Raw genomic sequence first — 21,000 nt, 5'->3', positions numbered from 1 at the left:
AAAAAAATGCTGATTGCCTTTTACAAGCTTCAAACGTGTTTGGTTTAGAATGACCAAAAACTGGTTATCTGCACAAGGTTAGCCCTGCTCTAATGTACTAGAAATCTCATAGGGCTCTATATGGTTATATCTAGCAGAAGTTCATATAATTATTTTTTTGTCAAACTAGTCCTTAGAAATGGAGAGAGTGAAAATACACAAGTCAAGAACGCACCAGGTTTAGGAAAACTGATTTATTCAATAAACAATTCAAATACAAATAAAGAAATTACACTGCAGGGACTGTTTACAAAAAGAAAAAAAAGCTGAACTAAATCTCACAGACACTTAATCCATACCAAAATAACTGAAAACAATAGGGGACAATTCAGCAAGAGTGTAACATACAGTATTCACAGCTGAATGTCTACCAGGAGCTGAAGTCTCCGAAGCCTGTCCTGCCTTTGGGTTTTTTAGCTGCTGCTTCGCTGGTGGAAGGTTTGGAGTCCTCTTCCTCTGCAGAGCGCTTACTGAACACACACAAACACGGGGATCAATAATCAGTTGTCCTGTAGATTATAATTATGCCATTTAGCCGCTGTCTAACCCTCATGTGCATAGACGCATACATAGGGTTAACAAAATACATAAAGTTTAGTCAATAATGCTAACGATGCTAACACAAACAATGTGAATAGTCACTGATGCCAACTGATGGCTTTTAGTGTTCTCATATGGTGCGTGTTTGCCTGTAAAAAGGCTATATAACTTTGAACTAAAGACAAATTAACATAATTACAATAAAATAAGATTTTTTTTTATTTTACAGAATGTTACTAATATATACTACAATACGGTTAGAAGAAACCAGGTTTATTTCCTGACTTCTCAGTGTACTTCAGCCCAGCAGCTACTGGGGAGCCTAAGGGGGCCTGAGGGGTCTTAGGTTCTTGCACCCTTATGCCTTTTTCCACTTTAAATAAATAAAACAGACTGACAAAGCTCTTTTTAGACAATCACCAATTTTCAGCGGATGCTATCACCATGGCAACATTTAAATGGCTGCATGCTGCCACGTCATGTACCACCGCTGTTTTACGCTAACTGTAGTGCAGTGTATTTGTAACTAATCCGAGTAATAATCTTCTGTGCGGTAACTTTTAGAGGCACTAAAGTTATCAGATGTCTGGTTCCTATTACCACCACAGTAAACACTTCTGACTCTGTTAGCTTCTCTACAACAGCACATTTCATCAAACCACTCTGAATGACTATGCTTACATCTTAACCAGTTAAATATGCAGAAACCATGTGACTCCGACAATCTATGTCTAGTGCTTTAAAAAGTAGGACCATTAATTTGCCATTAATCCCTGTGGAATGATAGCTACAGTAGGTTTATTGGTCGTGGTCATCCTCACTATAGCGTTTTCTCTGAGACATAATGCCGTTAACCAGGGCACCCCAAAATGTTTTTTTCTTTAATATTTATTTTTATTTTATTTCTGTTAATTTGTTTTAAATTATTTATTAATTCTTTTAGTTTTCAATTAATGCTTACTGCCCAGATAAACAGTTTTACAATTTATTTTTTTCAGATGGCCTAAGATCTTTGCACAGTACTGTACTTGTAAACTGGGTTGAATTTAGAGTGTTAAGACCAAACACCAAAACAAAGGTTTAACACGTTAATGCATACGGCGAATAAATATGATGTTATCATGTTTTCAGACTCATGATCAAGAAATGAGGAGAATAAAGGAGAATACTGAACGCAGCAAAGCATGTGAAGTATGCAAACACATTAAAATAGGCTAAGGTAGCGTATGTGTGAAAGCCTCATGGTGTACCCTTGTGTGATGAAGCTGCTACGGTGTCATGGCGAGTGAGAGAGTGAGAGAGACCAGTTTACACACTAACAGTAGGGGTGTCTGAGTGTGTACAAGAGTGAGAATGCTGAAGTGAGTGTGTGTGATGGGTTCTTGCTATTGTACAGTTGTGTGTGTGTCTGTGTGTGTGTGTGAGAGAGAGAGAAACAGAAATCAGCGGGGGGTGCAGGATAATTATACTGATGACCCACTGCTTCCACATTGAGCTTTGCTCATATCCTGTACCCCACTGAGCAATGTTACGACCCCCAAACGTCCACACGCCTACACTCACACACACCATGTTAATCACACTCTCAACTACGAACCCGACCTCATCCACTTCTAGACAAACATAATGAGGGAGTAGAATGCACTGAGAAGCAACGAGAGCTTGGACTGGAACCGGTTTTCACCCATTCAAATAAATAATGTATAAGATTCTGATTTTAAAACATTAGTGGCAGAGCCACACTGGAAGCCACTGTAAAATACTCACATATGCTCACATATAGCCGCACACATCAACTGAATTCTGGGAATTTTATCCATTTTTAAATCGTTAAGTAAACAAAGTCATTCAGAGTGGTTAGAATTGTTCACAGTGGTGGTGATAAGATCCAGATATCCAAAGCATTTAATGCCTCTAAAAGATTTACCACTATTTTACCACCAACATTACACATTATCATAATGATATTCCATTATCAACATTACACACGAAAACTCAGAAGACACATTTAGGTTCACTGGGCATTTTGTACAGTAAATAAAATGACTATATTTGCATTGTAGACATCATGCCTCCTGGTTCCTATAACCACCACTATAAAGTTTCTCTAAAAATTTTTACATGAAACCACTCCGAATAAGTTTGTAAATCTCAATTATTGAAATGTGCTGAATTTTTTGAAAAATGATTGGAAATCTCCTTTAATGCATCAAGTTATTAAAAACTAATGTGTTGTTCATGGAACACAGACTACTGTTAGCAAACCATGCTGTAAATGAATTATATTAAAATAGAGTTAATTAACTCAATGAATAACAAATTAAACTTATTTACGAATACTTGTCAATTTTATCATATTGTGGTCACCGTTTTGTAAAAGCAATAAACCCAAAAGCAATAAAAGCCATGTGCTGTAATGCATGGCCTGTCCTGTGGCTTAGTGCTTTAATATTTTATTTATATTTTGGCATAAAGTGACAACATAAAATAATAAATTTCATTTCCTTAAGGCCAGAGAGCTGAGCCTGCAGCCATGCAGAACTGTCCCTGTCTCTTCTTCAGTTACTCTACTCCTACATTTACTGTCACCTGCTTGAGTGAACCTCATTATAAAGTGTGTGCTTGTGGGGGTGTGTGTGTGTGTGTGTGTGTGTGTGTGTGTGTGTGTGTGTGTGTGAGAACTCACGCAGCCACCATGTTGATATATTTGCCGACCCCGGCTCTGTAGGCTTTGGGTGGTTGTTCAGATTTCGCTTTGCTGAGAGCGGACGAGCTCTGAGCTCTCTCCTCCTCCTGCTTCTGAGCCTCCTTCTCCCGCTCAGCTGTAATCTACAGGATCAACACACACAAATACACATCTATCACTAATGCACACATACATACACATCTATTCACACATGGTGATGTGTGAGATCATCACAAAGGAACCTAGAACACACTCATAGGCACTCATACGCTAACACATACAAGCTAGGGCTGCATAATATGTTTTTTATTAATTGCGATGTTCACCTTTGCAGACATACCTTGGTGGTACTTCAGCCCCTACCCATTTGCCCTCAGACTGTACAAGTACCCTGCTGCTCAATGTGTATAATAGTTGTGTTGAGGTGAGGTTCAAACTCAAAACTAACGCTGTCAAATGTTGATGCTAGATTCTGGTAGGGTCAGTTTCTCATATATAGAACTGTAAATGGTTTAAGTTGATGCTAGGACACTGTACAAACTTTTATTCCACAGCACTATAGTTACACATGCCACAGACGTGACTGAGAAGTAAAGTGTGAAGCTAACGATGATAGCTGATGTTCTAAGTGTTCACAATGATACCTTGACAAGTCAGACACTTCCTCTCTGGCCTTAACACAGCATGTTTAGCCACACCTCTACACAGGGCAGACTCAACTTTTGATATAGTATGTACACTGCGCATGCAAACTTTATGGAATTTAGGCCAAATGTGGCATTTTTTGACAGCATCAACTATTTTAGTTACACCAGGTGTTGCTACCTGATCTGCGTCCCATGCCTGATTTGCACCACTGTCACACACACATGCACTGCACTGCGTTTTATGACACTGTACAATCTGTACCCTACATGCCTAACTTTCTATGACACTGTATTAGTGGATTAGCTTGGGGAAACATGTTTCCTCATCTGTTCTAATGTTAGCAAAACGTAAACATGCACAGCAGAACCACCCTCATCCTAGTTTAACACTACTAAGCATTAAGTTTCTTTCAATGAGTGAACACATCCAGGTAAGAGCACAGGAAGACGAAGGGATAAAAAAACTGCAATGTCATTATCACTCTGGTTGAGCATGAGAGCATGTGTACGGCAGAATCTCAAATGGCTCCTCACTTCTCAAATAGTGCTTAAAATACATGTTAGGCCAAAACCTTCTCTCCAAACTATGGTGAAACAATGTGTCAGGCATCAGGCAGCGTATTCATAACATCTATAGTTTTCCGTGGGGGAGCTTTAAGAGGCTTTAAATGATTCATATGTCTGGTTTGCATTTAACACCACGTCATTCTGGAGGAGTTTACTTACATCTTAACAATTTAATCATATGGAAATTTAGAAAACGTTGGTGGAATTTTCCTTTAACCAATCAAAGCTGTGTGACTGGTTTCTGTAGGTCTTCAAATGAATCAAAAGATAGTTGTGCAGTTCAACAAAAGTTAATCATATTTGATGAGGAGAATGCAGCCAATAATGTCATAATATTGATTCAGTAAATTAATATTGATAATGTTTTTTTAAATATATAAGTCATACAGCAGCTGCGATATATAGCAATTTAGCCAAAACAACAATATTTTGGCCATCTTGTGGATCCCTAGTACAAACCCCCACACATGTCCTATTACTCACACATCAACATCAGATGGTCCCTGTATCATCACAGTCATAGATACCCAGCAATCACATGCCCCCACCACCCCACACAAAAACCCACCTGTGCATCTGCCTCTTCATAAGGATCCACAAACACTGTAGTACTTAGCAGTTTAATCTCAGACTGGGAACAGAGAGAGCATGAACGAGAGAAAGAGGGAGATAGAGAGAGTGTGAGAGAGAGAGGGATCACAAATCAATCTGGGGTTTTAGGAGGATTATGGCTGTCGTCTTTGAAGAATGTAATGTCCCATATAAACGAGAAAAGCCCTCTTACTGAACTGGGACAAGCTGGCTGGTTAGCACACTTTCACTGGAGAGCTCACTGTACATAATGTGTTGGAGACACAGATGAAATAGAGGTCATGGAGACTAAACCTAAATCTGCACATTTGATGGCGTTTCTTATTCCTGTTAATATAAAGATAAATAAACATCATTTGGTAACTAATACGACATTACTGACCTAGATACAAGTAGCCTAGTAGACTTAAGAGCACTAGAAGACAGTATTATGACCTGATGAGTCGTCTTCTGCTCTCAAAGCTTTAAAGGGCACATATACAAAATTATTCTTGCATTTCGTTTTTTCCCCTCTGAGGTCCACTTATAATGTTTGTGCATTTAAGTCCTAAAAACAGTCAGAATTTATGTTTCCAACATCTCTCTATCCCTTAAAATTATACAGGGTGATAGTATTACTGTGCCTTTAAGATTGATATATGTAAATGAGCTTTGCTTTGATTGTCTGCAATCTACTGTGCCTCAATCAAAAGGCTGTCCAGGTCAAAATACTCCTTTTAACGTTAACATGAATGAGTGGAGCTAAACTGCTAAAGGCTGAATTTAAGGATAGATGTGCTGCTTTTGTGACATCACAAAAACAGTTCACTTGAAATGGGCCATTCCTGTAGCTGAGTGGGCAGACTCTATGAACTGGGTAGTAAATGAAACTTCAACAATGTTTACATATTATTTCAAACTCATTTGTTTTAAAAAGGAAGGGGAATTTGGTTTTCCATTATATGGGCTCTTTAAAACCTTCCTACTTAAAACTATGAGGAAACTGAGGAGGAAAATTTGGCTTGCCATGATATGGGCCCTTTAAATCTAAATTGCCCTCTTCCAGCTGTTCAACCTGATGGCGGGTATCATTTGTCTGAAAAGTGGTCCAATTTTCCGCAAGAAATGGTTCCACACGTGTCAGAGCTTTCTAAGAACTGAAGCTTTTTCCGAAGACAAAAGTCATCCTGATTCCACACAACAGCCTTCCTTTAGCAGCGAGTTAAAGCACAGACTCTCTTCAGAAACCTGCTTACAGAAAAATCCCACGGTTATTCTTATACTCTAAGGTACTCAACCTCAAAAGAGTTTGTGTTAGCAAGCACTTTCAGCTGTTCACTGAAAAAAAAAAAAGTATAACAAGTATGAAAGTACTACAGAACGTTCATCACTAGGTTTGGTGGCGACAGATGAGAACTAAGCGGGGAAGAGAGAATGAATGGATTGATGGATAAATAAATAAACAAAGCAAAATAAAAGCAGGGAGAGAATTCAGCTCCACTAGCGTGTGAGTTTGGGGGGAAATCCCATGAGAAATCCTCTTTCATGGCAAAAGCTCTACTGCATGAGTCAGTTCAGCTCCTCTGGGGATTCAAACAGTGGCAGAGAAATATGAAGGAAAACAGCAGGAGAGGAGTGATGAGTGGCTGTAAGGCATGCATTAAGCAAAAGGGGAAAAAAAGACGTCACTATTTATTAATGGCACTTCTGACTGGCACCTTTCAGAGATATGAAATTCTGAGTAATGTTACAGTGTTAAAGAGACATTTTTAACACTGTGAGAAATTGCTTTTGTACCTTTGGCTTGTCGGTTTTAGGGTCACTCTCAACATTCTCCATGGCTGTGAGGGTCTCAAACCCACCCACCACTCTGAGGGGGAAGAAAGAGAGAGAGATCAGAATGTTTTTGTTACCCAACTTTGTATTCACACACAGAGAAGAGCTCATGTAAGCTGCTTTAGATGATGATAGTTTTCCAACATCATAGAAAGGAAGCTGACCTATGCATGCTCTGCCCACAAGTGTGTTCTTTCGTAGCTGCTAGGTTGAACAAGCTTTAGAGATTGTCTGCAAAAATCCCACTCATCTGAAAGAGTTTTTGTTAAAATACCTACATTTCCAGTGCCTTGTTAATAGCAAGCTATACCTATATAGTACATAAATGAAAGGTCAGACTGTTAGGATACATTGGGTGCAGTTTACTGTTGTGTAATCAAGCCAACATTAGCATTATGTTGGCAAAGTTGATGTTACTGTCGTTTTCAACCTGCCCAATTTCGATTAGCTACATAATTGTGACCCAATTCAGTGGATCAGCGTTTTAAAATGTAAACTCAGCATTATGTAGTGACTTTAAACAAAGCTGTCCAATATAACTCATGCATCTCCCATATAAAAAAAAAAATACTTTAAAAGAACGCATTTACAGATTTGGCATAGATAACACACACACTTTGGTATGCGATTCACTCCCATGACAACAGCTTGGAGGATTTCAGTCAACATCCACTAGGCTTTTACTAGCTTAAAAATTAGCTAGTAATGTATAAGCAGGCATCTGACTGTGTGGTTTAGGATTTTGAAAAAAATACCACTAAAAGGTCTAGGAGACAGACAAAACATTGGCATGAAAATCTTATCTAGAGAAAACAGTCTGGTGAAAGTGGTAGAAACGCTACCTGAGAACAGCTAAGATCTCCATGAAAGTAAACACTGATAGATATCAAAAAGCCAGGGTATGACATCACCTTGTATTTTACTCTATACAATGTATTTCAAAGCCAGAACTTTCATTTTAAGGTTTAGTCTACACTGACTGCTTTCATGACCCTATCTATCATAGAATACGATCCATCATGGCTGTTTAACCTCTCATATCTCAAATTGTAACTTTCTGGGAGAAGGAAAAAAACATTCTACGTTTTAATGTATGTTTGGTCATTTCAGAACATCTTGAATGTTAATACTGAGCAGGTGTTTTCAAAAGTGTAAATTAGGAAAAAGAAAAGGGAAAAAAAAAGTTTTAGGTTTTGTCATGATGATGACAAGATACTGTCTTCTTATTTCCCAGGTATAAACTATTTACTGAATCATGGTTTCACTGGAAATAATTCATCAAAAATTTAACGTGTCTTGAAGAATCCCACAGGGTTCAGTTTTAGGGCCTTTACTGTTCTCTTTGTAGACATTACTTCTAGTTTATATCATCAGGAGACATGATGTCAACCAGCTGTGTGTCAGATATTTCTCAAACACAAAATGGACAAAATTTTCTACAACTAAATTAATAAAAAAACAAATACTGATCCTTGTTAGTGAACTTTCACAATACTTTAAATGCTTTATAAGAAGCTAGACCCTTTAGCTTCATATAAAAAAAGATGAAGTATGAAATCTGGGTGTAATCTTAGATTCTGAGCTCTGTTTTGTACCCCATGCAAATGCACTGAAGTAGCTTTTATTCTTAAAAAGTTCTTCATAAATAAAGTTATTATTATTATGATCTTACTATTTATTATTTACACTATTTATTTGAGTGGTATGATCATTTAAACTCCACATTATAAAACTAGTCCTGGACTAGGCTTAATATCAGTATAATGTACAAAGCATGCAGTAAAATATTTGGACAGTATAACAAACAAAAAGTTAATATAATATTATAATGTACAAATGAATAATATTCGCTACAAAAGAAGTACATGTAATAACCAATAACTTGCTACAGACACAAAGACGTCTTTGCACTTCTCCAGCTGTTCCTCTAGGGCCTCTGGTTACCGTGAGAGATTTTCTTTACAAGTAGAGTTGGGGTCTCCAGAAAGCCCATGTGCTCTACACACAGACACACGTCTGTGTTTTGCTGAGGGTGTGATTTAGCTCATTGTGAGGGTCAGTCTGTATTTCAGTGAAGTTTTTATGAAAACAGTTTATTAGAGTAGATGTGTAGACAGAGGGGTGTGTGTGTATACATATATGTGACACATAGAAAATATGCATGGGCAAATAAGTTAAAAAAATTTATTTCCAAAAGTTTCCAAAACTGGAGTTCAAAAAATGATGAAAAGATATAAAAAGAAATGGGACTCTGAATAACTGTGTAATAGGTAACACAATTTTTTCCCAATCGTCAGAAAAATTGTATGAATTACTGGCACAGAGTAACAGAGGCTAGAATGAAGGAGTTTATTTCTGCCTGACTTATAGATCTCTAAACTGATCTCTGACTATTGCTATGTTATCAAGACCATGTGTTTTGGATTATGATGTCTACGTGGACAGCAGTGAGGCTTTGAAGGCAAGGACCCACAGATTTGCTAGCATTTGCTCATTCGGTGCTTGTGCAAATGAGATGATCAATACTGCTGAGATATCAAGCTTTCAAATGTTGCTTGCATCACCATATTGACGATTTCATGCACATAAATGATGTATAGAAAAACAGAATTGAGAGCTTTGACATGTGAAGTGTGCTGGTACTGAACAGTGATCAAGATAAGGTTAAAGCATTCATCTTTAAAAGAGAGGTGAAAATCTAGTGTTAGAAGACAACCCTACACTATGTGTCTGTACGGATGTGTAGCTGACTGAGCACCCCAGAGTCCAGACCTTAACATCACAATGTGTTTGGGATTACTTGGAATATGAGCAACAAAAAAATGCAACCAACTTCTAAGACTGAATTTGGAGGCGTGATAAAAAAAACCTGCAGATTTCTATAAAAAACTGAAAGCAAGTCTCCCAAAAAGAATGGAATCTGGGTGGACACACTTGAAAAATCTCAAATTATAATTAACTTTGGAGAGTCTGTGTAATTTTTGGTGAAATATATGTCTTCTGTTCTTATTGGAAAAAGAAAAACTTACTTAAGGTACTTAAGGGCTGTTTTGAAATTGAAGGGTGGTCTCTGACTTTTGCACAGTACTGCAGTTGCATACACTGTGCATTTTATTAGGAACACCTCCTTGTATCTACATTTATTGTTCATTTTATCAGCCCCGCTGACCATATTGGTGCACTTTGTAGTTCTACAATTACAGACTGTAGTCCAACGCCAGGTGTAGATACATGGAGGTATTCCAAATAAAGTGCTTAGTGAGTGTAAATAAATAATTCAGATGGGACATTCTACTATATACAGGTATTCACACACACACACACACACACACACACACACACACACATATACATATATATATGGGACATATGTCCTGATGTGTGTGTGTGTGTGTGTGTGTGTATATGTGTGTGTTTGAACAGGAGTTGTTGGTTCAGACTTATGCTGACAAGCCTCTGAATTCCTCAGCTAGAGCCCAAGGATTACAGCTCATTGCCAAATGGGCAAGACTGTCTGAAAGAGGGAAGCAGAAACTGAGTGTGTGTGTTTTCTGGTGTTCTGGAATGTTCTGGCTACAGAGTAGACATGCTTTCCCCTAGGATAAGCTTTGCACAGTGAAGACAGCAAACATGACATTAACTACTGACTCAGACACTAAGCAGCACATACACAGACACACAGTGAACACACACACACACACACACACACCAGCATATATATGCTATCAAAGATATGTGAACACACACATGCACAGTACACACTCATACTGGCCTGAGTGTGAGTTGGCTCTGACCTTACACATACATGATGGGGAGAAAAGTGAAAGGTAAACAAATAATACAACAGTAACCAAAGCAAAATAAAAGCATCACCTGCCAAATACAGTGTGTTTACGGTCCAGGTATGTGCACGAACGGAAGGTAATAAAGCTGTGGAAAAAAACACAGAAATGGGAAAGTTAATTAGCCATGACATAACCTTTGCTTTTAGAATCATCTGAAGAGACATTTTCGGGGCAGGCTATGATATGGTGTCATTATCATGATGGAGTTGTAGGCAGAAGTTTTACCCTTCATCAAATTAAATGATTTGTTGATTATGTAAGTAAACATACATCCGCTAAATGGACCAAACAGGCATTTTTCTGCAAATTCTAGTACACAACTTCTATTTATTTGCTGAGTTTAACATACTGGAAAAAAATCAAAACATAAAATATACAGTGTGCCATTAGTTTTGCTCAGTACACATTCTATTTCCAATACGTTAACTTAAGCAAATAACAGTAATTGTGCATTAAAGTGTGCTCTCTGTAGAGGATGTGTGACTATTTTCACTAAGAATATGAACAAACTAATTTGACCAGGGGTGCCAAAACATTTTGCATACAACTGTAAATTATGACACAATATGCTTTTCTGAGTATATCATGGGTAAATGACTCTAAAACTCTAAAAATGTTTTATAAAAAAGGACAGTTTTAAACTAATTATAGAGAATCTTAACAACTGCTGCATAGTAACTGCAAGAACTGCATGGTAACATGCAGCTGACTGAATGTCAGCCCTTTATGACAGCATATTACTTTACTAGTTATTACTATTTTTAGCTTAATTCTTCCTCCTGTTTCTCCTGACAGCTTATTTTTTAAGCACTGAATTAAAAAAATGCTGTTGCATTTTTGTCCATTCCTACTTGCATGCAAACAAAACAGCATAATACATATTATGAAAATGTCTTCATGCATCGTGATTTTTGGCATATCATTCACTCTTAGACCTGTAATCCCAGCTCTATTACATCTTAAGGCTTTTTACTCAGTAACCAAACAGAAAGCAATGCAAAGTGACTAAGTTATTCTTAAGTTACAGAAGCATTTGATAAACGTTTGGACCCACAGGTGGATCCTGGCTGGAATAAAAACACTCACAACTGAGATTTATTGGTGTTTGGTCCCGAGTTAGCCATGCTTAGCACTCCACGGCCAGTGTGAGAGAGATTTGGCTTGAACTCGTCCTGAAATGGCTTTCCCCAGTACGACTCTCCGCCTGGTACGGAGAAGGAAAGACAGGAGGGAATAGATTAAGCATGACAGAAACAAACAAGAGTGAAAAATTAATGGAAAAAAATGAAATGAAAAGAAATAAAAATAGAAAGGTACAAAAAAAAAAGCCTTGGTATCCCTGAAGGGGATCATTTTCTTGTCATAAATAGTGGTAGATGACAGACAATAACACACACCGACATTAACAGCAGTGCTCTACAGGCAATTGCTTTTATGATATTTTTTGGGCCTTGGATTGTTGCATAGCAATAAAATATCCATATAATAATAAGTTCAAAATGATTGAGAGAAGTAGATTTAATTTGCTATAATAAAATATCAGTGACACATTAAGGTTGATAGCTGTGACAAACGCCATAAAACTTAATGTTGCAAAGGCAAATGATTACTGCAGGGTGAAAAACCAGAGACAGAAGACAAAGTTCCAGCATTAATGGTAACAGAATGCATTTGTTTCACCCACGCCAGAGCTGTTTTATGATCATAGGAAGCAACAGGGACGTGACAACTATATTAATATAATTTGTATTTAGTCTAATATAACAGTGTTTTTGTCTGAGCAAAAAAATACTCAGATAAACAGCTTTGTAAATATAATTTATTCAGGTGCCTAAAAGCAGCACACTTTATTTATAATACTGTAGTACTGATAAGCAAAGCCAGTGATTAGATGATAACTACTACAAATAATACTGGGCTGCCATGAGATGTTGGGAAAGGGTTAAAGAGAGCAGGTGATGGAATTTAACAAATCCATGTGATTGCTTGGGGCATCTAGCAGACATCTGGAATCAAACTTTGCTCTTCTAACTCACAAGATATAATTTACTTAAAAAACTAATAATTCTTGATACTTTTTACTGTAATTGTTTAATTGCATTTATTCTAATAACATATGTTGCTTGTACCAGCACAAACATACTTATTGCCCAGATAAATGATTTTAAAATAATGTGCTTAGACAAGACTTTACAGAGTTTTTCTAAGTGAAAATAACACATTCTCTTCAGAGGACACACCTAAATATGGCATTTTCTGCTATTTTAGTTCACAGTGTCTATTTATTTGCTGAATTTAACATACAGGGGGAAAATGCTTATAATGTGCCCTAACTGTTGCACAGGCCATGTTTTGTTTTATTATGTTAAATTGAGCAAAGGAACAGTAACTGTTTATTTGCAGTGGTGCTTGAAAGTTTGTGAACCCTTTAGAATTTTCTATATTTCTGCATAAATGTGACCTAAAACCTCATCAGATTTTCACACAAGTCCTAATAGTAGATAAAGAGAACCAAATTAAACAAAAGAGACAAAAATATTAGACTTGGTCATTTATTATTAAGGAAATGGTCCAATATTCCATATCTGTGAATGGCAAAAGTATGTGAACCTTTGCTTTCAGTATCTGGTGTGCAGCAATAACTTCAACTAAACGTTTCCAGTAACTACTGATTAGTCCTGCCTATCAGCTTGGCAGAATTTTAGCCCATCTCTCGTACAAAAGAGCCTCAACTCTGGTATGTTGGTGGGTTCCTTCAGGTCCTGCCACATATTTCTTTAGGAGTAAGGTCAGGACTTTGACCTGGCCATTCCAAAACCATTAACTTTATTCTTCTTCAACCATTATAATTAACCCTTATAACTAATATTGCTGTCTCATTTGTTTAATTTGGTTCTCTTTATCTACTATTAGGACTGTGAAAATCTAAAGAAGTTTCAGGTCAAATTTATGCAAAATTCTAAAGGGTTCACAAACTTTCAAGCCCCAAGGTATGTTATCTGTAGTGCATTGATTGAAGATGTGCATTGATTTTAATCTGACTGGGGCTACATTAATTTCCCCAACACAATATTCTGTAATATTTGATGGGCTCTACTACACATAGTTTGTTATTGTTCAGTTAAGCCAATTTGATTGTTTGGTCTTTTAAAAAAACTTGCTTACAACTATCATCAGTAGTGACAGCCCTGCTCTTCAAACTAGACATCTGCATGTCGAAGAACCACAACAGACATAATAAACGGAACCCTACACTAAAGATCCCCAAAGCTGCTGGACTAATTAACTCACCATCCATTCCAATTAAAAGCTCTGCAGGAGGGTCCAGTCTTGGTGTGTGTGTGTGTGTGTGTTGTTCACGTGTCTACAGATAGGACACTGTAATCCTCAACCCAAATCAACAAATTTGAACTAAACTCAACAGAACTTCCACATAAACTGGCTGAAAATGCTAAGTCTCATATATATGCTTGGTATGTGCTGTATCTGTGAACATTTCATTACTTTTGTCTTTCACATCCTAACGAATTCAATAATGTGCTAATAAAGACAGCTGACCCTGGATCAGGCTTTTACTAGCCGGCTCAGCAGCTGCCGGCGCCACACTGCGTTTACCGCTCACCAATTTGCCTTTTAAAAGCTGTGCACCCTCGTAAACATTCCCGGGGTGACATTTCTGCATAATTTATGGCCTAGTTGACATTTCCTACCCCCCATGCCACTGCCTTGATTAAAAAAGGGAGGGGAAAAACATTCTAGCAAGAGGATGAAATTCCTGTCACTGCAAATCAAACTAGCCGAGAAAACAAACTGGAAGAGACAGTTAACGCCATCAAGTACGTAACGAAATGAAGAAATGCACGTGAGGAGAGTGATAATGCGGTTTGTTAGGTTATTACTGACATCCATGTTAGTTCCCTAGTTCTCACATTGAAGCAAAAGTAACTTCGGTAGATGCCCTCACATCTCCTGTATACTGACTTCAGAGCTGACTGCTAAAAATAAAGGTGCCAAAAAGTTTTTTTTTTTTTTTGGAGCACAATCATAAAAGAACCCCTATGGTTCCCTAAAGCACCTCTGAAATATTTTTTTTTTCTTTCTTACCACATGCCCAAGCCAAGAACCTTTTAGCAACAAGGGATTAAGTACTCAGTTAACTGCTTGAGGTGTCAGTTTTCGAAAACTGAAATCACAATTCAGGCATTGATTACACTTCATCACAGAAAGATGGAGAAAACAAGCAGGTGAATTCAGTGAAATGTGTATTATACTTTGCCACTATAAAACATGAATGCCTGAACATGAGTGCACTGCCAAGGATCTGACTGAGAAGGCAGAGACAGCACAGCTTTTTCGCTAACTAGGACAACTACTCTGGCTGATGTTAGCTAGATTTAGAAAGAGAAAAAATATATTTCTCTGACAAAGTAACGTTTTGGCAAATCATCCACTGAGAAGAAAAGACCTTGTGTAGAAGATGAGTCCTCATCAACAGCCAACGCTGTACTGGTTACCTGTAGTGTTCACTCATCAGCTCATCTGAACAGGCAGCTCATCTAAAGAGGTAGCTTCCTTTACTTAGACACAAAACCTACCAATTTTCCATGGCTATTTTTGAATAATTAAAAATGTTTTCAAATTTTAAATGTATCATCAAAATAATAAGCCTACAGCCCTATGCTAATTTTGGCAAAAGTCTGTTTTTTCTCCTTTTTTGTTGTTGCTTTTTCCTTACCTGTAGTTTACTAGAACCCCATTCATTAACTCTTAGGGATACTCGAACATCGAAATTAGTCGGAAAGCAAATCACTATTAGAAACCTTTATTTTTAAGAGAATACATGGTAGGGATGTGCACAAGTACTCGGTTAACTGCTCCATGTGCCAGTATTTGAACACTGAAATCACTATTCAGGGCTGTAAAATGCTGAGGTCTTGTTCATGTTTATGATTAAGTGTATTAATATACAATAAACTTGTATGTAGATGATGAGGCATCACATCTGCTGTTGGACCGTTAACTCTAGTGTTAACATTTGCTCATTAGAGGTAGCCTCTGTTACCCAAGCACAGTGATCAAAATATTTCTTATGGCTGTTTTTGAATAATAAAAACTACTAAATTTGTTTCTGTGAGTGTACTTTTTCTAGCAACAGTGCACCATTTTACCACATTGGGTATCATGATATGCTTATATCACAAGCCTGAACACTCAAATATTTAAAAAAAAACAGCCAGAATGCAGATCCATAGGACAAGGCCCTTCTTAGTTCATCTTGCTGTGCCATAAAACTTACCATTTTCTGTACAGATGAGAACACAAAGCCATATTCAGTAGTTTGCAATCGCACTTCTGTGTTTAGAGGGCTGTAAGCTGGTCCAAAGGCCAGGGCGATTTTTACAGGAGAGTGAGAGGTGTGTACAACTCTGCGGCTGGGGTTGTATTTCATTGTGTATATCTGTGTGTGGGTGAGTGAGAGAGAATGTTTTGGGAAAAAATAATAATAAATCTAAAAAAGAGCCATTTTTGGCTAAAGCACGCAGTCTAAGCACATTCACAGTGCGCTACAAGGAGCCGTAAATACAAACTGCAGGCTGCTCCTTACTCTGACAGATGATGACCCTCTTAAACGACTGCTACACTTTTTTTTACAGTAACTCGTTTAGAGATGGCAGGTTATGCAGTAACACCACATCACCTGTCGCGCCTGCTTAAAGCAGAGAAAATAAACATGATTTCACAAACTTGTGAGCTCACTTTTTTCGTAGTATAGTTTGGCAGCTTTTGCTACAGATTTAATAAAGTGTGTGTTTACAGTGTATAAATCTCTCTTTGTTGAAGTAATAAAACAGCTAAAGCTAAATCATGTGAAGTAGCCTTAAGGCTATTGTCACTGCAGCTGTGTGTTGTCTTTTTAGTTTTTAATAACTGATGTAATCACAAAGTAAACAATTTTTAGGCTCCCGTTCATGATTTGTGAGGGAAGCCATTCCGTGGGTGGGAGGCTGCTGTAAGGCTTTATCAGTTTAAGCTGCTTTCACACTGAATGCAGTATGTGATGCGCTCACCACTCATATTGGCAGCAAGCTGCTTTCACACCACTCGCAGTATGAGCAGTGCTCACTAGCTGGGCACAAAAGTTAAACCAGCAGACACACCTACTGCTCTCCTATTGGCCATGCTGAGACTTGGCCAAAGCCAAAAACTGAACAAGTTTGAACTTCATACAATCATGGGCGTCTTCTGTGGCTGACTCAGACTACACTGTGCATCCTATTGGAAAATAAGGTGTTTGAAATCACTGTGACAAATTTTCCGTGTCCAGCGTGAGAGCAGCATAAACAATGTGACAAATGGTGGGAAAAGTGCTGCCGCTGAATGTTTTAAAGCCAGAAAACATATCAGGCCTGATTCAGAACATGGACTAATGTTACTTGTTAAAAGAAAACAAACTGCAAGACAAACAATTACTTTTGTGCATCTTAAGGCCACAGATGGTGTGTTTAAATCATCATCAAATTGATAATCACAATAGATGGAAACTATCAGCAATTCACAAAACTATCGTCAATATAGTACACAGTGGTATAAAAAGGTAGCAATTAAAAAATGTAGATTTTGCAATGACTATAATAAAAAATTATGATAATAGAATTTAGAATTTATTCTAATACTATTTAAAAAAAAACTCACTTGAACTGTTTCAAACATGAAAAGGAATAAAAACCTTAGTGTATTGTGTTTATAGTCTATGCTCCACTACTTTGTAAATAATCAAATGATGAAATTGGAAATTTCACTATGCATTGAACCATTTCCTAAAGAATCATAATTAAAAATAATGAAATTAAAATTAGAGCTTTAGCTCCTAGTATTATAATAGTATCAATTGAGTCTAAAAGATTCTGTGACATTCTGTTACAGCACAGCCCTGAAAGCGAAGAATAATTAGACAGCAGTGTTAAAACCTCTGGCACATGTTAAACAAACTGCTACGAGGCAGAAAAGAATAATGTCAGCTTTGTTGAAAAAAACTGCAGCTAGCAAACAGAATTATGACGGATGTTCTTTTGTGTCCCAAGTTACACAGTTGGGCTTTACCATTACTACAAAAATATGTGTAAGGTGGCTAGACTTTTAAAAGGCTATGTTGGATTTAATTAGTCTATTAAAAGTATTGTGTCTGCCACAGGTCATTTCAGAACGTTGAAAAGCAGCACACAGCCAGAAATCACTGAACCATTTAATGCTGAGTAAAAATGTGGCTATTTCTGCCTTTTAATCTACACATCTCATGTAATGGGCTTTTTCAATGCTGTCAGCCAGAGGCGTGGATTCGAGTAGCATGTCTTGGACCCAAGTCTATGAACTGAATCACTGAATTAGGCAACTGACTTTGAAACTATTGACTATGACCAGGACTCGGGATTTATGAGTCGAAAAGACACAAGAAAGAGATGAGTTAGTGCACTGACATAAAATAAAGCAACGGACATTGCAGAAAATTTGTGAGCCTTTTCATTAGGGCACATTTTATTATATAACAGTATTTAATATAGAAACTTTCATTTTGTAAACACGTTTTATCCAAATATCTATAGCTATGATAACGCTCATTTTTGCAATCAGCTCAAAGGGATGTCTTATACTAGCACCAGGCTAACGGTGGTTTATGTTCACTTAACCACAATGGGTTTAACACTACTTTATATATTTTTACCTAGCTAAAATGATACCTTAAAGCTTGTTAAAAATACAACTAACAGTCTTTTCAGTGTATTTTGCAGTGATTTAGTGAAACTTTTAGTAAGTACTTCAGCGTAAAGCCTAATTGAATATTATTGGTGGAGTCAGATAGCCTGTTAGCTGCCTAGCTATGTGTATGCTTTGCAGTTCTACACTGCACTAAAATGTAAAATTACAAGACAAAAAGACAAAAATTACAACCTAATATACAATTTATTTCATTTTTTACAACTACACATGCCTTTCTCAATTACATAATTAAATAAACCAAGTAAGATCAGTAAATCTGAGTAACATGAGCAGCACTGAGTGACACTAGCAAGCCAAGCTGCTCTGTTTATCCACATCACCAAGTAACCAGAAACATTCTGCAGCCTAACAGTCACATGAAAAATAAAGATGTAATAAATATACATTTCAAAATGTAATTAGGTAATATAAATGGAGTTAGCCTTAAATGTTGAAATGGCAATTTTGGTGAGGATTCATTTAGACTGGCTTCTGAAATACACTAACCTGTGATTTGTTGCTCTGATTGTACATTCATGCCTCAAGCTAACACATAAACACTCATCTACAAGAATGCTAGCCACAATACAATGATACCATAAGTTAAAATACAATATAATACAACAGATGTTTTGGTTAGTCTCAGCATCAGACGCTATGCTCACAGAAGTACTGATATGTGATTCTACTGCACGCTAAGCTGACCTCAACTATAAGGAATTTGGTCACTTTTGGACCACATTTGGACGCATTTGATTGGCTCTGCACATGTCCATACCTACACAATTCTATGCACCATCTTTAATCTGTTTACCAAACAGCTTCAAAGTCTTTTGGAGCAAGATATAGTAGCTGGACTGAAATATTCAACCAATTTCTTTGAAGCATTTAAAAGCTGGTGAGTGAGATATTCTTGATATACTATCTTGTTTGCCCATACATGTCACACAAAAATAAAAATAAAAGGATGGTTATTTTACATGGCAGTCAAATGGCCCTCTCCTGTCAGCGTTCGTGGTTCTTCGGCACGTTAGACACCAAAACGCATTGTACTGTCTGACGTACACAGCTGTCTGTCTTATGAGACGTACTTTAAAGTGCACAACACTAAAACACACAAGACACTCTAATCCAAACACACCTTTCATGGTCAAAAGCATACGCACACACACACACAGACGAATCCGCTCATGCACAGCTGTGCATTGGCCCATTAGGTAGGTTCAGGCCTACTGAAGCAGAGAGAAAAGCTCCCCTTACTGAACAAACTCCTGCCAGGCCAAGGTCACCTCTCTGCCTTCAACTGCCAAACTTTCCAGTGAGTTACCCTGCACAAGTGTCTGCAAGTGTCTGAAATCGAAAATAAGGAACGAGAGGGAGAGCGAGCTCTCCTGTTTGTGTGCATGAATGTTTATGGATGTATACCCTGTATACACCCTGATTTTCACTTTGGAGATTTTCAATTAGGAAAGAAACAATTAATTGTTATTGTTCATATGAAACAGAAATTTGCTAAAACTTTGGCAACACTCATCTTCATCAAAGTCTCTTTCTTTTTAGTCAGATATCATCAATAGAGTTAGATATCATCAGTGTCCAAAGGAAAAAAAAAAAATTCAGATTTTCATTTTTCTACATCATGTAAGCACAGAGACTGCCCTTGATGGTGTGTGAAAATTTCATGAATGAACCATCTGAAATGCTCCAAAATTGCTTGGAATAAGAGCCTGTCAACTTCTTGAATGAGGCACAGTACAGGGGAGCCAATCAGAACAAAGGTCATTTACAGATATCAGTCTTTAAGATAAACCCACACAGAGTCAGTTTTAGAGGTGGATAAGCGTCATTACATTTAGATGGCAAAACTACAATGTTGTCTTTTAAATGAGATGACATGAGAAATTATGCTAAATAAGACCAGGTACACAAACATACCAAAGTAAAACTCCTTTTTGATATATGGATCACACATACATAAAATGTAATACCTGCAGTAGCAGAGAAATAAATCAGCACTCCAGTTCCACTGAAACTGTGAAACTCACACTTGTAGCACCACATGCTAAAGAAGGAGTGAGAATATGCATGAGAGACATATGGAAATGACTCCAGGCTTCAACTTGTCTCTGCTCAACAGCACTGAAGACAAAATAATATTCATCACTGGAATAAAATTACCTCTCCACCTGTTCCAGCTTTATGTCTCCCTTAGTGTTCTCACATCTCTTCGTCAAACGCAGTAAAGGTTCCTAATGCACCCTTGAAGAATAATTATGTACAAACCAAATTATGTATTTCAATAATTATGTACAAACCAAGTTGCTTAACTAGCAACTATAACTGTTGGTTTGTTCCAAAACTAACTGGAGTTTTAATTCTAAAAGATTTACATTCAAATTCTATCTAGGCAATAGCCAAAAATCTAGCCAGTCAGGTTTAAAAAAAAAAAAAAAAAAACAAAAAACAAACACTCTCAGGCAAAAACAACAAAAAACTATCCATACTCACAATTATA

General features: G+C 37.2%; 1 protein-coding gene across 1 annotated transcript in view; it reads right to left on the bottom strand.

The window, feature by feature from the left end:
- Positions 1–218: 218 nt before the first annotated feature.
- Positions 219–21,000, bottom strand: part of ppil2 (peptidylprolyl isomerase (cyclophilin)-like 2) — a 68,308-nt gene continuing 47,526 nt past the window's right edge. Inside the window, exons 15-20 of the mRNA XM_036598355.1 lie at positions 11,817–11,934; positions 10,759–10,815; positions 6,847–6,919; positions 5,048–5,110; positions 3,266–3,408; positions 219–509 (exon numbers count right to left, since the gene is read on the bottom strand). Coding sequence (XP_036454248.1) covers positions 407–509; positions 3,266–3,408; positions 5,048–5,110; positions 6,847–6,919; positions 10,759–10,815; positions 11,817–11,934 — 557 coding nt within the window. The 3' untranslated portion in view covers positions 219–406. The remainder of the gene's footprint in view (positions 510–3,265; positions 3,409–5,047; positions 5,111–6,846; positions 6,920–10,758; positions 10,816–11,816; positions 11,935–21,000) is intronic.

Source organism: Colossoma macropomum, unplaced genomic scaffold (genome assembly GCF_904425465.1).
Source record: "Colossoma macropomum unplaced genomic scaffold, Colossoma_macropomum, whole genome shotgun sequence".
Taxonomy (NCBI): Eukaryota; Metazoa; Chordata; class Actinopteri; order Characiformes; family Serrasalmidae; genus Colossoma; species Colossoma macropomum.
This window is presented reverse-complemented; position numbering and strand designations above follow the sequence as displayed.